General features: G+C 48.8%; 1 protein-coding gene across 1 annotated transcript in view; it reads left to right on the forward strand.

The window, feature by feature from the left end:
- Window positions 1-395: 395 nt before the first annotated feature.
- The window catches only part of HCN4 (hyperpolarization activated cyclic nucleotide gated potassium channel 4), an 81,725-nt gene continuing 60,893 nt past the window's right edge, over window positions 396-21,227 (forward strand). Inside the window, exon 1 of the mRNA XM_036456516.2 lies at window positions 396-2,160. Within this exon, the coding sequence (XP_036312409.1) occupies window positions 1,382-2,160 (779 nt within the window). The 5' untranslated portion in view covers window positions 396-1,381. The remainder of the gene's footprint in view (window positions 2,161-21,227) is intronic.

Raw genomic sequence — 21,227 nt, forward strand, 5'->3', positions numbered from 1 at the left:
AGGGATGTCATTGTCTGGATGAGAATCCAGGGAGAAGGAGGTGCAAAGCTAGTTCCAGAGCGCTAGCAGCCTCTGGCCTCAGAAACCCGCAATGGGAACCACTCCGGGAGAGGTGCGTGCATTTAGACTCCGAAGCCGTGGTTACTTGCAGGTGCATTTCCTCAAAGTCTTACCTCAAAGAGCTGGGTCTTACCCGCGTGCGCGTCCTGGTGGGGTCCCGGAGTTTCCCTCAGCAGCTCCTTGCCCGGATGCTGCAAATCTCCGCAGGGGAGAGGCCGGCGGATTTACCCACTCCCGCCCCCCCCCCCCCTTTTCCTGCCCCCCTCCTGCCTCTCACAAGAATAAGCCTCCAAGCAGCGCATTTCCCAGAAAATACTCTCCAGGCGCGTCTCAGAATCCAGACCACAGGCCCGCCTCACCCAGGAGGATCTCAGACTCAACTGAGAAGCAAAGCCGCTCTGGAAAGGTGAACCCAAAGCTCGGAGGAAAGACCGCGGAAACCCTGCCACTCAACGCTGGTGTGGGGAGATTGGCAACTCCTATCGCAACCCTAGACTTGGGGTACTCTCCCAGCCCTTGGCCGAGGAAATATATTAAGGGTTTAGAATTAAGGACGGCTCTCACCCCAGGTCCTAAGGTTTGGCGAGAGTGCACCTAGTGCCCCCAGCCAGACCCGCCCCTGGTCCCCGCCCACCTCCCAGCCTCCTGCCTCCGTCGCTGCCCCTTTAAGGAGCCCAGGTAGGCCCTCTGGGCCGAGTGAGCCGCTCCTACAGCAACCCGAGAGCTGCGGCGGCTTCATGAATATTCTGGGGCCCGGGAGCTGAGCGATGCTGGAAAGCGCTCAGGGAAAGGCGGCCGCCGATGTAAGCTAGGTGGACAGCTGGGCTCCGCTTGGTTGCGGCAGAAGCCCTGGGATGGGCCGGCCGGGCTCATCCAGAGGAGGCGAGGCAAGGTTGTGCGGGTCTGGCCATAAAACCCGGGCAGCCGGGCAGACGAATAGCCCGTCTGCCCGCGGGTCATACGCCCGGGAGGCGCGCGAGTCCTGCGCTCTGCGCTCCTGAGCAGCTTCTCCCCGAGCCCATTGTTCCCCGTGGGGCGGGGCGTCTGGAGCCCGGCCGCGCACCGCGCCCCAGAACGCAAGAGGAGGGGAGGGAGTTCGGGGTTTCCGCGCCCGGCCCGGGCGGAGACGCGGCGCGGCGAGCCCAGGGACCAGAAGCCCGACTGGGAACCTCCCCGCGGCGGCAGCCTGCTGGAGCATGGGCGCCTGAGGCAGTCTGGAGCCGGCGGCGAAGGACGCGTCGCCGTGGGCGGACTGACTGGCAGGCAGACCTGGACTGTCCCCTGCGCCGGTGCCCCCAGTCGGATCCCCGGCCCTGGCACCATGGACAAGCTACCGCCGTCCATGCGCAAGCGACTTTACAGCCTTCCGCAGCAGGTGGGGGCCAAGGCGTGGATTATGGACGAGGAAGAGGACGCAGAGGAGGAAGGTGCTGGGGATCTCCAGGATCCCAGCCGCAGGAGCATCCAGCTGCGGCCACTGCCCTCGTCCTCGGTAGCCGGAGGCGGTCCGGAGTCTCGAGGCGCGGTCCTTGGGGCGGTGGACGGCGAGGGGCCCGCCCGTGGTACGGGCAAGTCCAGTACAAACGGAGACTGTCGGCGCCTCTGCGGGAGCCTGGCCTCTCTGGGCAGCAGGGGCGGCGGCGTAGCGGGTGGCAGCAGCAGTCACAGGCACCTGCATGACTCCGTGGAGGAGAGGAGGCTCATTGCTGAGGGCGACGCGTCCTCTGGCGAGGACAGGACGCCTCCGGGCCTGGAGGGTGAGCCTGAGCGCCCCTGCTCCTCGGCGAAGACCTCAGCCTCTCCACCGCCACTCCAGCAGTCGCTGTCGCCGCAGTCAGCCTCCATTTCCTGCGAGCAGCCTTCCGTGGACACTGCTATCAAAGTGGATGGAGGCACGGCTACTGGCGACCAGATCCTCCCCGAGGCCGAGGTGCACCTGGATCAGGCTGGCTTCATGCAGCGCCAGTTCGGGGCCATGCTCCAGCCGGGGGTCAACAAATTCTCCCTGAGGATGTTTGGCAGCCAGAAAGCCGTGGAGCGGGAGCAGGAGAGAGTTAAGTCAGCTGGGTTTTGGATTATCCACCCCTACAGCGACTTCAGGTAAGGAAGCCCATGTGCTCAGGGCTGTCTGTCGCAGGGATGCTCCTTATCAGACCTGTCTCTCAGCCAGAGTTAACTTACTTTCCTTTCTCACACTGGAAGCTCCAAGACATCCCCAGACCTCCTTCCTGCAGAGTGCAGGGAACTTTCCTCTGTATTCTGGGCTGCAGACCTTGGCCATATTAAATGCTGGCTGAAAAGGTGTTCCAATCCTGGCCTAGCCCTGCCATCTTAAGCCATATATCTCCTCTGGGCCACAGAGTCAGAGTAGTCATCCTAGAGACAGTCCATTCAGCCTGAAGAACAGGGCCATGAAGAGAGACAGACCTCTTGGCAGTTGGGCCAGTTCCTTGGGTGCTGACTCCTATGCTGTTAATATCTGCCTCTGGTGCCCTGGGAAGCTGTAGCTGGGGAGGGAGAGCTGAACCTCTGGAGGACTGAGGTCACGGGGGCCTCATGCCCAGGATGAAAGTCCTCTGTATCCACATTAACTCTGGGCCCAGTCCCTCATGCCAAGTGGTAGGCCAGGAGTAGATATCCTCGGTAGCTGGTATCCAGACTGGCAGGACAGGATGACCTTGCTCACAGTGGTCAGTGAAGATGCCCTATACCCTGACTGATGAGCAGCTGTCATGTGACCCCAAGTTTATACAGTGTACTGTCCTCACTCCAGTGGCCCAAGTTCTAGCAACTGCTAGGTCTTTCATGGGTCAGCTGTGGGGCCCCAAACAAACGGTGTGACTGCCGGTCAAGGAGAGGGACCCTGCCCCCTCCTCCATTACCTGAGTCAGATGCCACTGCACAGCAGATACCACCCTGGGCCTGTGCAAAAAGAGAAATTGGTGATTGCCTCTGAAGTTGAAATCAGGGATTCCCCTACCTCAACCAAGGTCTTGGGTCCCCAGTGCTCCTTTGGGCTTTATTGATACACAGGATTAAAGTGAGGGTCTTAAAAAACAGCCCACCTTTTGAGCTGGGTTTAATTTATTCTCTGAGCCCTGCCCCATATTGAGCTCTCTTACTGGCCTATCCTGCTTGTCTACCACTATCAATGAGCATTTTGTCAACTCAGAGTCATCTTTGTAAACTTCGGGGAAGGTAGATTTGTTATGAGAACAAAGCCATTTCCATCCAATGAGAGAGATTTCTCATGCTGGGAATGACCAGTCAGGTAACACTTAAAATAGGTGACCAGAAGGCCTCTCCCCTCTTTTTTCTTTTAAACATTGATTTATTTATTTTTTGAAGGACTAGTCTTCCAAACCTTATTGTCCAAAGTTCCTGTTTCCAGAAGGTCTTCACATTGCGTAAACAAATATGAGCCCTCCCGTCAGGAATTGCGGTTGGTTCCCAGTGCCAGCTCTCTAAAGTGTGGCCTCTCTTCTGATCAGCACTGGGCCTCGAGGACTGCAGCCTGAGCTAGGGAGGAGTAGGCAATCCTCTGGATGTCCTGGGTTTCTTCCTTCTGAACTCCCTGGTGGGAGATAAGCTGTGCCAATATCAACCAGTTGAGATTGTTGAGGAGGCCCTCCTTCCCTCCCTTCCCTTGCTCAGCTCTCTAACCTCTTTGTTGTCTGAAAACCTCTGTTCAGGGTTCTCATCACCATCCAGGAGTTGGGGACTGTGAGGGACCAATGCCAGGCACACCTGTCCTTCATCAACAATAGACTTTGATTGAACATTTGGGCACTGGGCTGTGCCTTCCCAATATCTCCTTTTGTTGGATGGTGTAGAAGTAGGATTGGGTTGACTTCATCTATGGGAGCCTTCCTGATCCTCTACCTACCTTAGCATGTCTATCTGCAGTCCATTGCTGTAGAATCTTCCATTATCTGCAGGCCAGCTGGTGGAGGGGGAGGTTGATGTGTTAGGGAGGGGTGTATGCAGCAAAATTGAAAAATGGACAACAGTAAAAAGTCAGACTGGGCTTTGAATTTGGATTTGTCCAATAAGCAACAGGAACCAGTAGCTGGAAGAACACATCCTCTGTGTGCAGCCTGGTAGTTGTTTGCTGCTGGGCTGGGTATGAGGACAGAAATCTAAGAAAGACCATCTGTGTGAGCTTCTGGAGGAGCAGTGGTCAGGCCTCTCCTGTCACTAAGCCAGCGCAGCTGATGTCATTTTCAGCAGGTCCAAGAGGCAAAGACCTAGCTAAATCTTTAAGCTTAGAAACTGCCACACCCAACCCAACCTCACTCACTGCCCCTAACCCAGCACCCCAAGCCTCAGCCCTCAAGTTTCAGCCACTAGCCTTGGGCCTCCATATGGCGCTAATCCCATTGCTAGCTCAGGCTTTACAAGAAGTTCTGCAAGTATTGCTTGGGCCAGTTGAGGATTTATTCATCATTTTGATGGGCAGGATGCATTGATCCAGCAGCATTGGTTTAATAAAGAATTGCTAGCAAACCATAATAGATTGAATGTGTGGTTTGGAGTTCAGAGCTTGCTGTCATGGGCTGCTTCCCACATCTATTCCTGGGGGAAGAAGGCTGGTGCCTTTTCTAAGGGCTGGAGAGTGGGCTGTGCTCTGAGGGACCCACATATTTATTGGCCATGTTCAATGATAGGCTTTTCTTGGCTACCTCTGCTTCTGCTCACCCTTTACCCCCACCTCCACACATCATGCCCTGACTACTCCCATGACACTTCCAGGCTCCTAAGGCTTGTCTAGCCTCCCCTTCCCTCCTCTTCTACTACGGTACTCACTTGCCTTTTGAAACTTGTATATAAGGTTTGGTAAAAGAAGAGGCCAGGACACACAGCCCCTCAGGGCATTGTCCCAGGCTCCCGCCCAAGGTAGGTTGGGCTCTTGGGTCCTGGGCAGGTCCTTCCTTCCACATAAGCCATATCCTGGAAGTTGCTTGGCAGTGGAAACCTAGAATAAATAAAAATAGCATCTCCATGATCTTGTTTTTCCAAGAGGAGAGAAAAGGATTGGGAACCCCATGTGAAGATGTACCTGGTTTTATTCCCAGAAGTTGATCAGGCTTTGAAGGGTGAGGCTTTGGGGGGATGGAGGAAGGGATGGGGATTATAGGCCTGGGGAGGGGGGCTTTGTATATCTAGATGTCTGAGCAGGTGTCTGGGAATTTGTGGGTAGACATGGGACTAGCAGGGAAGTCCTTATGTGGGATGTCAGTTCTGGGGCCACTCCTGTGCTCCTAGCTCTATCTTGGCCTTGAGAATGGGATGCTTGGCCCTTCTCATCCCTCTACCCCTTCCATCTACTAGCCTGAGCCACGAGGAAGGGAATGGAAGGAAAGGGAAAAGAAAGAAAGGGAAGACAGGGTCCTTTTATTGAGGCAGAACATCTGGGCCCCCAAATCATGGAAGCTAGGCCAATAGCCTCCTGTGCTGATAACTGGCCCTACACACTGCCATTGCTCACCTCACATCAGCTCCTCATCCCTGCCTGCTATGGGGCCCTGCTCAGGTTATGAGCCTTGTCTGAGCCTCAGATTTCACCTTGGAAAATGGGAATCCCATTGCCTGTTATTATGTCAGACATGAATTGTACAACTGTGATCACCCATAGAGGTGAGAAGCTCAGCTCCCTGTCAGAGAACAGTGATGCTGTGGTGAGCCATACAGCCCCTGTCCACACTGCTTCCTTTTTTTTAAAAAAAAAAAAATTATTTATTTATTTTCTTTTTACAGAGAGGAAGAGAGAGAGATAGAGAGTTAGAAACATCCATGAGAGAGAAACATCAATCAGCTGCCTCTTGCACACCCCTCATTGGGGATGTGCCCGCAACCAAGATACATGCCCTTGACTGGAATCAAACCTGGGACCCTTCAGTCTGCAGGCTGACACTCTATCCACTGAGCCTTTCCTTACTCCTGGGCAGACTAGACAGGCCTCTGTCCTTGGCTCAAGCGAGTTGTTCTGAACCTGAATCAGAGAACCTAACTGAGAACCTGTTGGAAATCTCTATCCAAAAAGATAAATGTGCATCCAGACACACAATATCACACTCAGTTTCTGGGATCTGTTGGCCCCTCTAAGTTGAAGACCATCTAGGTTGTGAACCTCACTCCAGTCTAGGCCATCCCAGAAGAGAGTTCTGGCCTGGTAGGAGCAGGTGCTAGCCTCCTAAACCTGGCATTCCTGGTGCCCTTTGTAATCTGAGGCTTGGGCATCCCATTGCCAGCAATGGGAGGAAATGAAAACACAATTCGATGCCTAAAGATGAAAAGATACTCTGCCTGGGGACTAGTTTCTGTTTCCTCAGTCTCACACCTATACCTCTCCCTTTCAACCATGGGAAGGACTGTTCAGGTAGGAGTTAGTGAAGCAGAAGGCAGCAGCTTTGACTCTGGGGCTGGGAGATTCTGTGGTCCCTCCTAGAGTAGACCTTCCAGGGCCATTGCCCAGAAATGCAGCTTCTGCTATTAGTGTAGAAATCCTGAAAGTGCTGCAGGCGTGGTGCAAGTGGAAGGGGAAAGGCACCTTGGTTCAGAGTGGAATTCCAAGGTGAGCTGCTTGTGTTGGCTGGCACAGTGGGCAGCAGGATTCTCTCATGATGAGGGTGTGCTCCACCTGATAAGACTATGGCTAGTGGTGGGTATGCTCAGGCTGTGGTCTCCCTGGATGCCAATAATGTACAGAAACCCCATGGGTCAGGAACCTTACATTGCTGGGTGGGAGGCCTGGACTCCATGTTCTCCCTGTTGCATGACTTCAGGCCCTGGTCTGGTTTCTACATAATTAGGCAGGGGCCTCTCCCCTGTCCAGCCATGCCCCATTTGCTCCCTTAGCCATTACCGCCCTACACACACACACACACACACACACACACACACACAATTCTGGGATGTCTGCCTGTCTATCTTCTCTCCTCTCTCATGCTTTAGGACCCCAGGTCTTCTGGAATGCCCTCTCAGGTCACTGCAGCTACCATCATTCCTCTCTCTCCATGGCATTTGAATGGAGCTTTAGGTTTATTATAATGCCGTGCTTCTCACACTGTCATGTCATCCAATTCACCAATACAGATTCTGACTCATTAGGTTTGAGGCGGGGACTAAGATTCTGCATTTCTGATAAATGCCCAGGTGATGCGATGCTGCTGGTGCCCAGAACATGTTTATAGTACTGAAGTTCAGAACCTGTATTTGTTTTGTGCTTAGCCCGGGCTCCCTAACTAAGTTCCCTGATGACACTCTGTCTTCTCCCTTTGACCTCCAGTGCCCAATACAGCAGGGTAAATTCTGTGAACTCTCTGAGCAGACCTCAGCCACAGAGGTAGGCTACAAACCTGGGGTGTCGGATTCACAACCTTCTTCCATTCCTGCATGGCTGCTTGGACCCTGGATGACCCTGGATGCTGGCTGTTAGGATGGAGTGAACAAGAGGAGGCCAGGTAGCCAGAGGGCCCTCATTCATCCATTCCTTTGGCAGCTTCTTTCCCATGCTAAGAAGGAGGAGGGGCAGTGACTACTGTGCTGCAGTGAGATTCCCTGAAAGGAACAGATGTTGTCAGTGAGAGTCCAGAGGTTCTGGGAGAGGAGAGCCAGTGTGAGATGGCTCCGACTGGATGACTGGGAGGACAGAGGCATCCTCTAAGAGCAGTTGCCTTGGCACCTTAAGGTGTGGTGAGGGATTGTCTGAATCTTAATGCCACCCTCCCCTGCCCCATACATGCCAAGCAGACTCCCCTGTGGGCTGGGCTCACCGGTTACTTCTCTTTGACCTCTCCTATCCTGGAAGAAAGTCTACCCAGTCCACAAACAGATGATGGGGCTGACAAGTGTCATAATCTAAGTGGCCTGTGCAATTGCCATTCTCTCTGCAGCAGAAAATTTAGCCCCAGTCCCTGGGGGGTTTGTTATAAAACTAAGGAAGCAGCCAGATCCAGCATACACACATCTTGGCTCAAGGGCTCTTACAAAGCTGCTACTGCCAGTTCCTAATTAATAGAAGGGCTACTGAGGCTGGCCAGGCCATCTTGCTTGAGCCCAGAGGATGATGAAGAATCCACATTTCCCAGCCAGAGCAGGCCATGGGGAGGGCAGGGACATTGTTTTGGCTTTAGAGAGGATGTTCTCTGCCAGCCAGGCTTTACTGAGAAAGCATTGTCAGGGACCTGGAAATCTGTGATCCCAAAGCCTAGGAGGCCACTCAGAATCACTCCCTACCATCAGCTCCTGTCCAGAATGGAGGAGAGAGGCATCACAGAGAGGCAACACTGAGCTCTTTACCACTGTGGGTGCTCAAGATGAGATAGAAGTACTGAGGCCAGAGATTACTAAGCAGCATTTATCCCATGGACCAATTACAGTGTCTAGATATTTGGCTAGCATAATGTGTCATAACAAATCTGAGATAATGTTTTAAAATGAAAAGATGTAACATAAAAATTTTGCTTTTGGGTTTCTCTTGAAAAATTGGAAACCCTAGCAACTTTGGGCCCACATTGCCACCCCACAGTAGGGAGCTGGAGCAGACTACAGACTGCCCTCTTTAAAGTGGCTTTTGCTCTCTGGTTGCTCACAGCCTACCTATCCCACACCCAATAATGTAACTCATGCCCATTTAGCTATCTGAGTTTATAATCCTAGACTCAAATCAATAGAGACTAAGAGCAGGGAGATTCACAGATCAGTAACCACCATTTACGAACCATCTACCATGTGCCAGACTGTGCTAATAGTTTTATACCTTATATTTCATTTACTTTCCATAGCATCCAGAAAAATAGGTTCTATTGTCTCCAATTTACAGGTAAGAAAACAAGCTTTGATGGGGGTGTGTGTGTGGGGGGGTGAATATTTGCCCCAAATCATGTAGCCAGAAAGAACCAGACTGGCATTTGAACCTGGCCTCTAGGACTCTAAAATCATATTTATGCCTCTTTTCTCTTCCTTCTTTTTTTTGTTAGCTTTACAAAGTTAAATCACTAAAGTAGTTCAATAAAACATTCCACTGAGACTAAAAATATTGCAGTTAATGTTTGACCACATCCATCTGTGTGAAAGGGCTGTGAGGAGCTGGGGTTCAGCTGGCATGGGAAATATATCAGGTCTCAGAATACCAGCTACAGGCCTTAACAAGCTTCTTTATCTTATAAACTAGTGGCCCAGTGCACAAATTCATGCACATTGAAAGGAAATTAGTTAGAAGAAATATTTTAATATTGCTATTCACCCTTTCTCTATAATAGAAGTGTCAACCAAATTCACAATCAACAATGACATATGGAAACATATGTGTGATTAGCGCTAGTGAGAGCTTTATATGTATTGCACATGCACAAGTCAACTTAGCCACAGATTATATATATATATATATATATATACACACATATATATATACACACACACACACACATACATATGTGCACGTGCACACACACACACACACACACACACACACACACACACGAGGCCTGGTGCACGAAATTTGTGCATGGAGGGGGAGATTCCCCCAGCTCTGCCTGCACCCTCTGCAATTTGGGACCCCTACACCTTTTTCTTATCTAGCTAACCTCTTCACATTTAAAAAAAATTAACTGAAATACCACCTACTCTAGGAAATCCTCTTTGAACAAATGTCTTTACAATCTATATTAAGTATTTTTATAGTATACCATTCTTTTTCTTTAACAGCTACTTAGAGTGGATGCAATGTGGTTTTCATTCTTGCATCTGAATTTTTTCTTCTTGCTCCTGTAATAGCAAAGCTTATCCAATTTACATTTTCCCTTCAAGGGATTATACTTGGTTCACTTTCCAGTTGGTTCTCTGCTTTTTTTCAAGCAATAGATTTGGATTGTGATAGTAAACCTCACTTGTAATCAAGCCTGTAGGTCTCTCTATCTGAATATTTCTGTAATACCTATCACTTTAGCATACCAGAGATTGTGTTCATTTATAGAAAGTAACAGTAAATGTCACTGGATTATTTGATCTTCTAGTAATATTTTATAGCAAGATGTATTATTCTAGCAATTTAACTATTACAAAACTGAGGCATATATAAATAAATTACATTGAACAATAAAGAATGACTGAAATATCAAAACATAGTACACTTAGGGTCTCCCTTGTCCTGTGCCTCAGATATCATAGCATAGTACACATGGAACTCAGCTTCCTTTAAAATAGGAAGGGATGCCATACTCATGAAACAGCTGATTTTTATTTTAGGGGCCTCACTTGTTCTGTACCTTTACAGAGGGGTGAGTAGGGGCTGAGGGAATTTGAGGAAACCCAGACAGAATTCTCCTCCTAAAAGATTTTGCTAAGCTGGCCACTGGGACCGCCGGGCATTTGTCCAATTAAAACCGGGACACAAAGCAGTAACAAAGGCACTGGTCTCCTACTGCTAATGCATAAGGATCAAACCCCAGCCTGCAGGAACTTACCCCTGCAGTCAGACCAGGCTGCTGGGTAGACCTGGGCTGGTGCTCCTAACTCTGGGGAGAGGGAGACTTCCCATGGCTGCAGGCTAGAGGGGAATAGGTTCATAGCGCAGGTTGTTCAGCAGAGTGGCTTCTTCGCCTGGGATTGCAGAGCAGCTTGACCATGCTCTGCCTGGCCTGTTCACCCCATGATCACAAGTCAACTTGGCCTCGCCTGTTCTGTTCTCCCCATGATTGTGGATCAGCTCGACCTGGCCTGCTCGCCCCATGATCACGGGCGGCTTGGACCTGGGCTCTTCACCCCATGATCGTGGGGCAGCTCGGTCTGGCCTGCTTGTCCTGTGATCGTGGGGTGGCTTGAACCCAGGCTCTTTGCCCCATGATAGCAGGGCAGCTTGGACCCACGCTCTTTAATCCTGTGATCACAAGGCAGCTTGGACCCAGGCAGGTGGTGTGGCAGCTTGGACCCAGGCAGGCAGCAAGCCCGAGTCCCCATCTCAGGTGGCTTCAAGTGCTGCCTCCCACCGCCTGCCCATGTCCCCAACTCCAATGGCTGCATAGGGCCTCTGCCTCTGCTGTCTGCATATGCAAATTTACCCACCATCTTTGCTGGGTTAATTTGCATATTACTCCTGATGGGCTGTGGGCATAGTGAAGGAAAATTAACATTTTTCTCTTTTATTAGTGTAGATATGGAATAAACTTGTTTAATTTGACCTGCTTTCTGATTTAGCTAAATTTTTTCCAGCCCAGTGAAGCACCCCAACTTCTCTTTCAGGTAATTGTCCACAACACAGCAGTAAATATCAACATGAAGCAGATTATTATTGTAGATCACACAGGAAGAATAAAGATAAAATATTTAACTGCATCAGTGTTTGACTATATTCTGTGCAGTGAGAAAACCTAACATCATTTTCAAGGTCCTCCATTTCTTCCTTCTTTTCAGTTGGGTCAGGTTTCTAAGCTTTCTAAATTTCCATTTTCCAGCTAATGAAAAGAAAATAGGATTCCACTGAGTCTCCCATTTACCTACTCCAGGACTTCTGTGAGGATCAAATGAGATGAGGCACGTGAAAATGCTTCACAGACATTTGGTTACAATGTTAAATGTTTCCACCTGGCAATAAAGTAAGTCATGTTCCTGGGCTGAAGAAATAAAGTAAGTCATGTTCCTGGGCTGAAGTCACTAGGGAGAGAAAGCCAGGTGCTGCTACATGACATAATTACCCAGACAGACACTTAGCTTATTAGCCTTTTATAAATATGTACACTAGAGGCCCAATGCATGAAATTCATGCAAGAGTAGGCCTTCCTTGGAGTCTGGACTGTAGAGAAAGGCACCCAGAGACTCAGACTGGGAGACGAGGGGAGCCAGGAGCTGCAGTGGGCAGGGTCTATAGTTGTGTGTGAGTGAGGTTGCCGCTGCCTCTTCGTAGCGGAAGGAATTAGAAGGAGACTACAGAGACGCAATCCAATTCCGGGCAAGCCCCTGGGGCACCCATGCTCTTGCATGGGGAATCTGGGATGATCAGGCGGAAACTCAGGGGAGCCATGGAAGGCAGAGGTCAGGCAAAAACTCAGGCAAGTGCACAAGGGCAGGGCTGACGAGAAACCAAGACTGTCAGCTCAGCCCTGAGACTCCACCCCATCCAAGCTGAGCACAGAGGCTTCTGCAATTTTGCAAGTCTGATCCTATAGATTGTCTCCAATACAGAAGGTATCCTGGTATAGACACAGCTGATACCCACATCCAATTGGCCTGAAAGTCAATTCCTCCCAGGGATACCAACAACAATAAAGACTTAGCTACAACAAGGCTGTACATGCAGTCCACAAAGGGGAGCACCAAGAGTGTCTACCTCAGGTAACTGAGGAGGCTGACCCACTGGGCCATATAGGGCACCAAACACACAAGGCCATCTTACCAACTCTGGGAAGTAGCAAAAATGCCGAAACAAGGAAATAGATCTCAAACAAAATAGATCTCAAATGAAAGGATGGAGGATAGAATTCAAAACCACGGTTATAAGGTTATGCAAGAATATTCTAGAAAAGGCTGATAAATTTCATGAGACCCAACTAAAAATTAAACATAAACTGACTAAATTGGAAAATATTATGCAGAAATCCAACAGCAGAAATGGAGGAACACAAGAATCAGGTCAAAGAGCCAAAAGACACTCCTCTGGAAAAGCAAGAAGAAAAGAGAATCCAGAAAGTTGAAGATAGTGTAAGGAGCCTCTGGGACAACTTCAGGCCAACATCAGAATTATGGGGGTGCCAGAAGAAGAGAAAGTGCAAAATACTGAAAACATATTTGAAGAAATAATATCAGAAAACTTCCCCAACATGGTGAAATAAATCGACTTACAAGTACAGGAAGCACACAGACCCTAAACAAGAGGAATCCAAAGAGGAATGCTCCAAGACACATCATAATTAAAATGCCAAGGGCAAAGACAAAAAGAGGATCTTACAAGCAGCAAGAGAAAAGCAGTTGGTTACCTATAAAGGCACACCCTTATGATTGTCAGCTGATTTCTCAACAGAAACTATGCAGGCCAGATGGGCATGGCAAGAAATATTCAAAGTGATGAATAGCAAGAATCTACAACCAAGATTACCAGCAAAGCTATCACTCAGAATTGAAGGGCAGATAAAGAGCTTCACAGATAAGAAAAAGTTAAAGGAGTTCATCACCACCAAACCAGTATTATATGAAATACTGAAAGGTATTATTTAAGAAGAGGAAGAAGATCAAGTGAATTAAAAATCTGAGAAACAGAATAAACTGGTGAATATAATAGAATCAGGGCAAAGAAAGGGAGTGGATTGATAATTATCAGTGAGAAAGAGGTGTAGGGATGCAGAAAGAGACTGGATTAAAATCGTATAACCTATGGATGAGGACAGTGGGGTTGGAGGAGGAGGTAAGGGCAGAGGGTGTGGGGTGGGAACCGGTTGGAAGGGAGCTATGGGGGCGGGGGGGGAGAAACAATTGTAATAATCTGAGCAATAAAGATTTATTAAAAAAAAAAAAAAAAAAAAAAAGAGTAGGCCTTCCTTCCCCCAGCTGCTGGCACTGGCTTCCCTCTGGTACCTAGGACCCGGGCTTCCCTTCCAGCCCCAGCTTTTTCCAGAAGGTCATTCAGAAGGACGTTTGGTCTAATTATCATATTATGCTTTTATTATTATAGATGTCCTGTCACTAGGGAGAGGGAGGTGGGCATTGCTGTATGATGTCATTACCTGATGCCTACAGCCATCATTTCTGGGCTGGGCTGGGCTGTGGATTGCATTTTATGCCATGGCAGTGCGGGCTGTGATTTGGTGGGCTGTCACTCTGGGATGGTGGGGGGCCTGTGTCCCACTTGGGGGAAGCTGAGTATTGCTTGGTGGGCGCTAGGTCCATGCTGCTGTTTCTCTGTAAATGGCCAACACAAGTCATAACAACTTCTACATTGAGCGTCTGCCCCCTGGTGGTAGTACACATCATGGTGACTGGTCAGATGGGTGGAGGGACACTTAGCATATTAGCTTTATATATATATATATATATATATATATATATATATATATATATATATATATATATGTAGATTGGGAGCACAGAACTAGAGAGGGCAAGTTACTAGCCTAAGGTCACTGATAAGACTGTGTCAGAGATAAAACTGAAACTCAAGTGGGTTATATAACAAATGGAGGCAAGGGTCTTATAGCCCTACAGTCTCACCTGATGGTGTCCTCAGCCAGGGAAGGCTTTTACTTAATGCTCTTGTCATTGGAGTTTTTTAAAATCATTTTCCTAGCTCCATGCCTAAAGTTTGGGGTTAGAGGTATTTTCAGGATCTCTTCTTAATTTAAGCTCATCCAATGAGAAGGGAGACTTTCTTTATCCAAAGATGCAGCATCTGGAGGCTGAGACATGCCTGTCCTAACCCCACACTCTGGGGCTGAGGTTCTCAGGGATGCTGGAGTAGGATGCTTGCCCACCTGCTCCTCCCCTGGCAGGTTCTGACAGGAGTGGAGACATTTGAGATTTTGGAACCACAAACAGTGACATTGATGCACCTATTCCATGATATGAGTGATTGGGGTTCAAAAGGGAAGGGGTCAAGTAGATAATGGCATGTATCTATGTTCTCTACACCAGAGAAACAGGTGTTCACATGATCTATTTATTACATCCTCAGAGAAGTGAGGAAGTGGAGTCAGTATGTGGTTTAGGGCTCAATTTCTGTCCACAGTTGGGGCTCAGTCTGTGAATAGGTTCTGAGTTCAGTGTGTGAGCAGGGTCGGGGCTCAGCATGTGAGCATGTTGGGGCACAGTGTGTGAGCAAATGAGGGTTCAGTGTGTAAACAGGGCTAAGGCTCAATATGAGGCCACAGTTTGGGCCCAAACTGATCAGGATTAGAGCTGAGTCTATTTTCAGGGTCAAAGTTCAGCCTTGGACCAAGATAAGGCTTTGGTCTGAGGTCAGGAACAAAGCCTCTAAGCCAACCCAGTTTGTCCCTGAGACACTACATCTTGGGGCAGTATGGGCATGTTGCCAACCCCTTCTTTGTGCTCTCACCTTTAGGAAGTCCTCTCTTCCTTTAAGCTCCCTAAGCTCCTACACCTCTTTGGCCAATCTGAGCCAGCTAATTGGTCAAATAGCTAATCTGTCCTTTCTGGGAGGTAACATATAAATTATAAGTAAAGAACAGTACCACCTCTTCTGGATGCCAGAACCAAGTCTCACATGTGACTACTCCTACCCTGCTTTGCTTTCTGATTGTTGTGGGTTAGTGTCTGTCTTCTCAGCCAGGCAGCCAGCTTGTGACTCCTGCAGAGCAGTGCTCAGGGTTGGGAAGATAGGTGTGCTGGCTTGACAAAGAGATACCCTGCACCTCATTGCACCCCCGCCTCTGGGCTCCCACAAATTGCAGAACAAGCAGCAGGACCTTCAGGTGGGGCCTGATAATTAGCTGCTGCTGATTTTGTGTCTGTCTAAGCATTTACCTATGTGGGTAGACATGTTATGTCTGCATGAACAAGGCTTTAAAATATAACATGGGGTTGGCTAATATATTGTCTTCTGGGCTTGGGGTGGGGCAAGCCAAGGTGGGGTGTGTGACCTCAGAGACCAGATGTTTCATTATAAGACTGTTTTCACCCATTACGGAGGGTGGGGGTCACTATCCACCTAGCTAAGAGGATAAAAGATTCAGCTCCTCTTAAGGTCCCGGGATCTGGTTTAGGGGAGGGCAGAGAAAATGTAAACCTGTATGGATTGATGGTCAGGGAAGACTTCCTGGAGGAAGCAGATTGGAACTGGATCTGAAGAGAGAAGCATTCTGTACAATTTCTTGGCAGCTGATATCTGGAAGCTTGAGGTAAGGGGTTGCCTGGCTTGGGTGGGTGTTGGCAGGCCCTGAGGGCAGGCTACTTAGAATCTGCCTCTTTGGACCTGTTCTTCCTAAATTCTACCCTTCACCTGTGAGGACTTTGACCCCACTGCCCCAGATAATGCTCTGATGCTGAGTGTGTGTGTGTGTGTGTGTGTGTGTGTGTGTGTGTATGTGTGTGTGTGTGCATGTGTGTTTATGTTCCCTAAGGGAGCTCCACAGGATCTTAGCCCCAGCTGCACAACCTGAGGAGATCCCCTTCTTCTGATGTATTAGGGCCCATAAAGCATGGTTGCTGCTGTAATAACATTACTGAGCATGTAGCCTGGAGCCCAGAAGTAATTACCCTGAAGTTCCCCATCACAGGCCCTTTCACTCCCCATCCCCTTTCACTACCAAAGCTCTCCCACTTATAGTTTGCCAGAGGGTATGGTTACCGTTCCCTTCCCCAGGAACAGGAAAGACCCTCAGACCCAAAGTTCTAGTTCATGCCATTTGCACCTTTTAGAAGAAACTTGATCCAGCAGGAGGGACTGTGCAGATTGGGCCGGTCTTGGTACAGCACCAGGTCTGATCCATCCTGGAGCCCTGGGTCCTCTTGTTCTTACCTTTCCCTACTTGTGACTGTCCATTCCTTTCACACTGAGTTTACCCTCCAGACCCTGATCCTGTTCTGCTGTGTGACCTCAGCAAAGTCCTTTCCCTCTGTATTCAGTGGAGAGAAAAGCTAATTGGCTAAATAAGTGTTGAACCCATAATCCTGACCCCATTAGTACAAATTGAGCCAGTGAGGCAGGGACAGCTACCCACAAGCAGAACTGATGAGAATCTCCCCCTTTTACAGAAATGCAGCCAGGCCAGCCAGACGTGCTCCTAGGGTAGGTGGTGATTCCTTACCTAAAGGCCTCTTTCTGCTGAGGCTCTGCCCTTATCCTGGGGGATGGAGCCAGGGTCTCCCTGGCATGCTTCATGGTATTGGTATGCTCTGTTGAGTCCACCCTCTCCCCTTTTGGAATAGAGATCAGGTTTTTTATTTGTTCTTAGCCACGTCTCCTCATGGGGCAACATCTCTTCCTGGAAGCTCAGACCTGGCCTCGAATAATTCAAGTCACACTGGACAAACTATGATTGATGAGTCTCAAGAAACAGGCCAGCAGAACAATCAACTTTGGAATTGGCAAGGGAAGAAACTCAACTAGCCTTTTATCCTGTCCCACAGGCTCTGGGCAGTTATCATCCAGCTGCCTTGCTCTGCACCTTTTGGAGAAAGAGTCCAAGGGTGTGAATAGAGAGGCCTGGTGAAAACTTGACCTGTCCAGTTTTGTGGGCTGAGCTGATGCCTCACTTCCCAGGGCCTTGATTTTCTCATCTAAAATGGAACCAGAGATGGGTTGGATTTTAGTTTGAGCAAGACCCTCAAAGCTTCAGTGGGCAATCACAAAGTTACCAGCCCCTTCATACAATTACAGATGCCTGTGCCTCTTTGGGTGAGGCCCAGGAAGGTATGATTTTGGGAGCACCCAGGTGATTCTTCCTCTGTCACCCACAAAGTGCTTTCCACATGTACGGTCTGCAATTCCCTGATGGCACCATGTTTGCTGTAGCCCTGCAGTGTTCTCAAGAGTCTGGAGTGACACTGTCACCTAACCCCATTCATGTTGGGCCTGTCTCTAGAAAATCAGTCCCCTGCCTCCTTGCAGGTTGTTAGCAATCAAAATCAGGAAACTCTGGGGCTGGTGGGACCCCAGGAAACATATCCCTTGTCAGACTGTTTCCTGGAGGAAAGGCAGCGGGGTCCTGACCGGCTCACATTCTCAGAGCCCAGGCAGCCCAAGAGACCTCCATCCCAGCAAGAAGGTGGCCATATACATCCTCCCAATGCCAATATTTAGCTGCCTTCTATGGGGCAGCCCCTCCCCCCAAAAAGAAACAATGTCATCATTACCCTTGCCCCCATTGTTACTTGGTTTTAGGAAGTTCTGACCCTAATCCATCTCCTTTCTCCTTCACACTGGTGCTTCTGGCTGCAGCAGCAGGTGAGCTCTCTTACCTAGTTTCCCCTGAGGTTGCTCTCATGTGCTCCTTCAAAGCAGTATCCTATTTTTATCCCATTCTCCTGAGTGGGGAGAGCCATATTGAGCCTTCTTTGTTTCCTATAAACTGATATGGGAAGTTCTCCAGTTGCTAGTCCCTTCCCCCATTTCTCCCAGAGGTTCTCATCAGCTGAGTGAAGCTCAGAGAGGTTAAGATGCATCTGGGCAGCTTGGGATGCTGTAGAACAGATAACTCTGCTGTATCTATTAGTGTGTCTATCTGGCACATATTTACGGTTTCTAGAGGGGATCTCAGTCCATTAGAGAAGCAATGAGTTCATACCTTAGCATTCCTATGCCCAGGCTTGCATTCAGCTGTGCCATTGAGAAAATGCAGTGACAATCCCTTCCTTAAGGAGCCCTTCCTTTGCAAAGTTCATGGCTCCCCATATCCCTAGAAGAGTCCTGACTACTAAGTCTGGCATTCAAGATGTCCCTGTCTTTTCTTCACAACTGTGTTAGGTTGGGGCAGGGGCGTCACAATTCTCTGAGATGTACACTCCTTTCTCAGAAGGCTTTCATCTGGCCAGCTACCCTTGTCTGGCCTCTTCAGCCTCCACACTGCAGATGTTCATGGGAAACTGAACATTGTTAAACCAATGGAGAAACTGAGGAAGGTATTGTGAGAAGCAGGGATTTGTTTGAGAGCACATAGCAAATTAGGAATGGGGATGGGAGTAGAATCCAAGATTCTCATACCACTCCCTCACCTGGATTCCTTCTGCTTTGTAGCATAGGCCTCTTCCTGTAATCACAAACACTGACTTTCCTGCCCATGGGACACACTCAGGCCCCTCCTCTTTGGGTCTTGAGTATCCATCAGGTAATGGAGCAGGACAGTTCCTCTCTGTCCACATTCTCAAGCCTAGTTTAATTTCTCATCTGCTCTCCCCAGCCTATGGAGCTCCAGAACCAGACAACTCCTCACTCCCATCCCTCGAGTTGGTTTATGGCCCCATCTACCCACAGAGCTGACCTCAATTTTCAGATCCCCTGTGAAGTGGCTGGGTCTGTCTGTCCTCCAGACCAAGGACTCCTATAGATGGAACCAGTCCACACACTTCAGGATCCTCATAGCCCTCAGGCCAGGTCACAAGAATGATGATGATAATGACAGCCAGCATGCACTGAGTATTTACACTGTGTAGCATATTTTAAACATTATCTAATTGAATCCTAAGAGGTGGGATTAATGTTCTTATTTTGCATGAGAAAACAGACTCAGGAGGTTAAGCGATTTATCCAAGGCCACACAGCCAGGTATTTAAACACCAGAATGCCTAACAACCATACATACCATTTGTTTTAGCCTGGCTACTCAGTGTGGTCTCTGGAACACAGCATCTCCGTCACCTGGGAGCCTATTGGCAGTCACCCCACACCTACTGCAGCTCAGTAAGAGCCCAAGTGATTTGTGTGCTATGTCTGTCATTGAAGGCTCACCAAAGAGGAAGGGGAAGTTCAGTCCCTTATAGACCTCACACAGTTCACCTGTCTTCACGGAATGTCCAAGACTAGCCCTCACACTATGATGAGGGGCTGTGACCTCAGCTTAGGGTGGAGAGGAACGTGAAGAGGCAGAAGTAAAGGGACATCTTTGTTTGGGTTTACAAAAACAAATTGTGTTCCTTTCATAATTGATAATCCTAGAAAAATTATAAAATAAAGATACCAAAAACAAACAGCCCACCCATAAACCAAGCATTAGGTGCCCCTGACTCTGAATCTGTTTTGGAAGGAGTGCCAGGCCCAGGGAGCAGCTATCTGGAAGCCCTGTGTGTGACTCTGAGTCAGAGATTTTGAGGTGGATTAAAAATAGAACCCCAGTGGCCAGGAGAGGGTGAGAGGAAGAGAGCAATTCATCTACTATAGTGGGGGAGACCCCAGGGTCAGGGAGAAGCAGTGGGGAAGTTGGACTAGATCTGAGGGGTAGAGGGTATATTCTTCTCAGAGGCCAGAGCTGAGGGTCCAGCCTGGTAAGATTGTGAAAGGCAGGTTTCTAGTCAGGTTGAGGAGAAGGCTAAAATGCCAGCCCCAGGGGCCCAGGTAAGAAGAATTCCTGAGTACCCTACTTCCCCCCACCCCCAGGCAGCCAGCAGCTCCTTTGGGTAGGTGAGAGGGAGGTAGGCAGCAACTCTGCCTCAGAGAGAAATAAACAGGATCCATACTTTTTTTTTTTTTAATCCTAACCTGAGGATATTTTTTCCCATTGCTTTTCAGAGAGAGAGAAGGAGGGAGGGAGGGAGAGAGGGAAGAGAGGGAAGAGAGGGAATATTCATGTGGAGAGATACATTGACTGGTTGCCTCCTGCACATGTCCAGGATCAGGGCTGGGAATGAACCAATAACTGAGGTGCCTGTCATTGAACAAGAATCAAACCCTTTAGTGCCAACACTCTAACCCACATGTGTCAAACACAAGGCCCGCGGGCCAAATCCGTCCCGCCAGGCCTTGCAATGTGGCCCGCACCTCGCTGTCATCACTGCACTCCACTGCGTTTCCATCACAATGACAGTTTATGACTGTTCAGTAAACCATTCGGCCTGCGATTTAGGCTGGATTTTAGATTTTGGCCCCTTCTCTGATTGAGTTCGACACCCCTACTCTAACCACTTAGCAACTTCAGTCAGGGAAGTCCATGCTTCTAAACAGTTTTTATGTTTTGAGGGAGGGAAGGTGAGGAAAGTGCCCACAAGTGTGTCTCCTCACATGGTGTCCTTTGCCTGTCACATCTGCCCTTCAAGAGGCCTCCTCTCTCCTCCATCATTGGCCTCCCCTGAAAGCTCTACTCTCCAGATCTTCGTGTCACCCACACCTTCTCATGTCTGCACAGCCATTACGGCACTCTTCACAGAATGGGACACTGGTCATTGCTTAAATATGGATTTATTTTTTAACTATAAAGATAATATTTGCCCATATTTTTGAAAATATAGAGTTTAGAGATTATAGAAAGGTATGATGGAGAAAACACAAATCACTCATAATTCCACCATTTAGCAATAATCAGTGTTAACATTTTAGCACATTCTTTTTTATTTTTACTTTTGGCAGTCTCCTTTCCCCACTGGAAACAGTCTTTAATCTACCCACCCATCCATTTAATAAATTTATTGGGCCCAGCTATGCATTCACATCTCAGACAAGGAAGGGAACTTAATTCTGCTTTTGAGAAGCATACACACATCCTGGGTCTGCAAAGTAGGGAACAGAGAAGGAA

Source organism: Pipistrellus kuhlii, unplaced genomic scaffold (assembly GCF_014108245.1).
Source record: "Pipistrellus kuhlii isolate mPipKuh1 unplaced genomic scaffold, mPipKuh1.p scaffold_m20_p_1, whole genome shotgun sequence".
Classification (NCBI taxonomy): Eukaryota; Metazoa; Chordata; class Mammalia; order Chiroptera; family Vespertilionidae; genus Pipistrellus; species Pipistrellus kuhlii.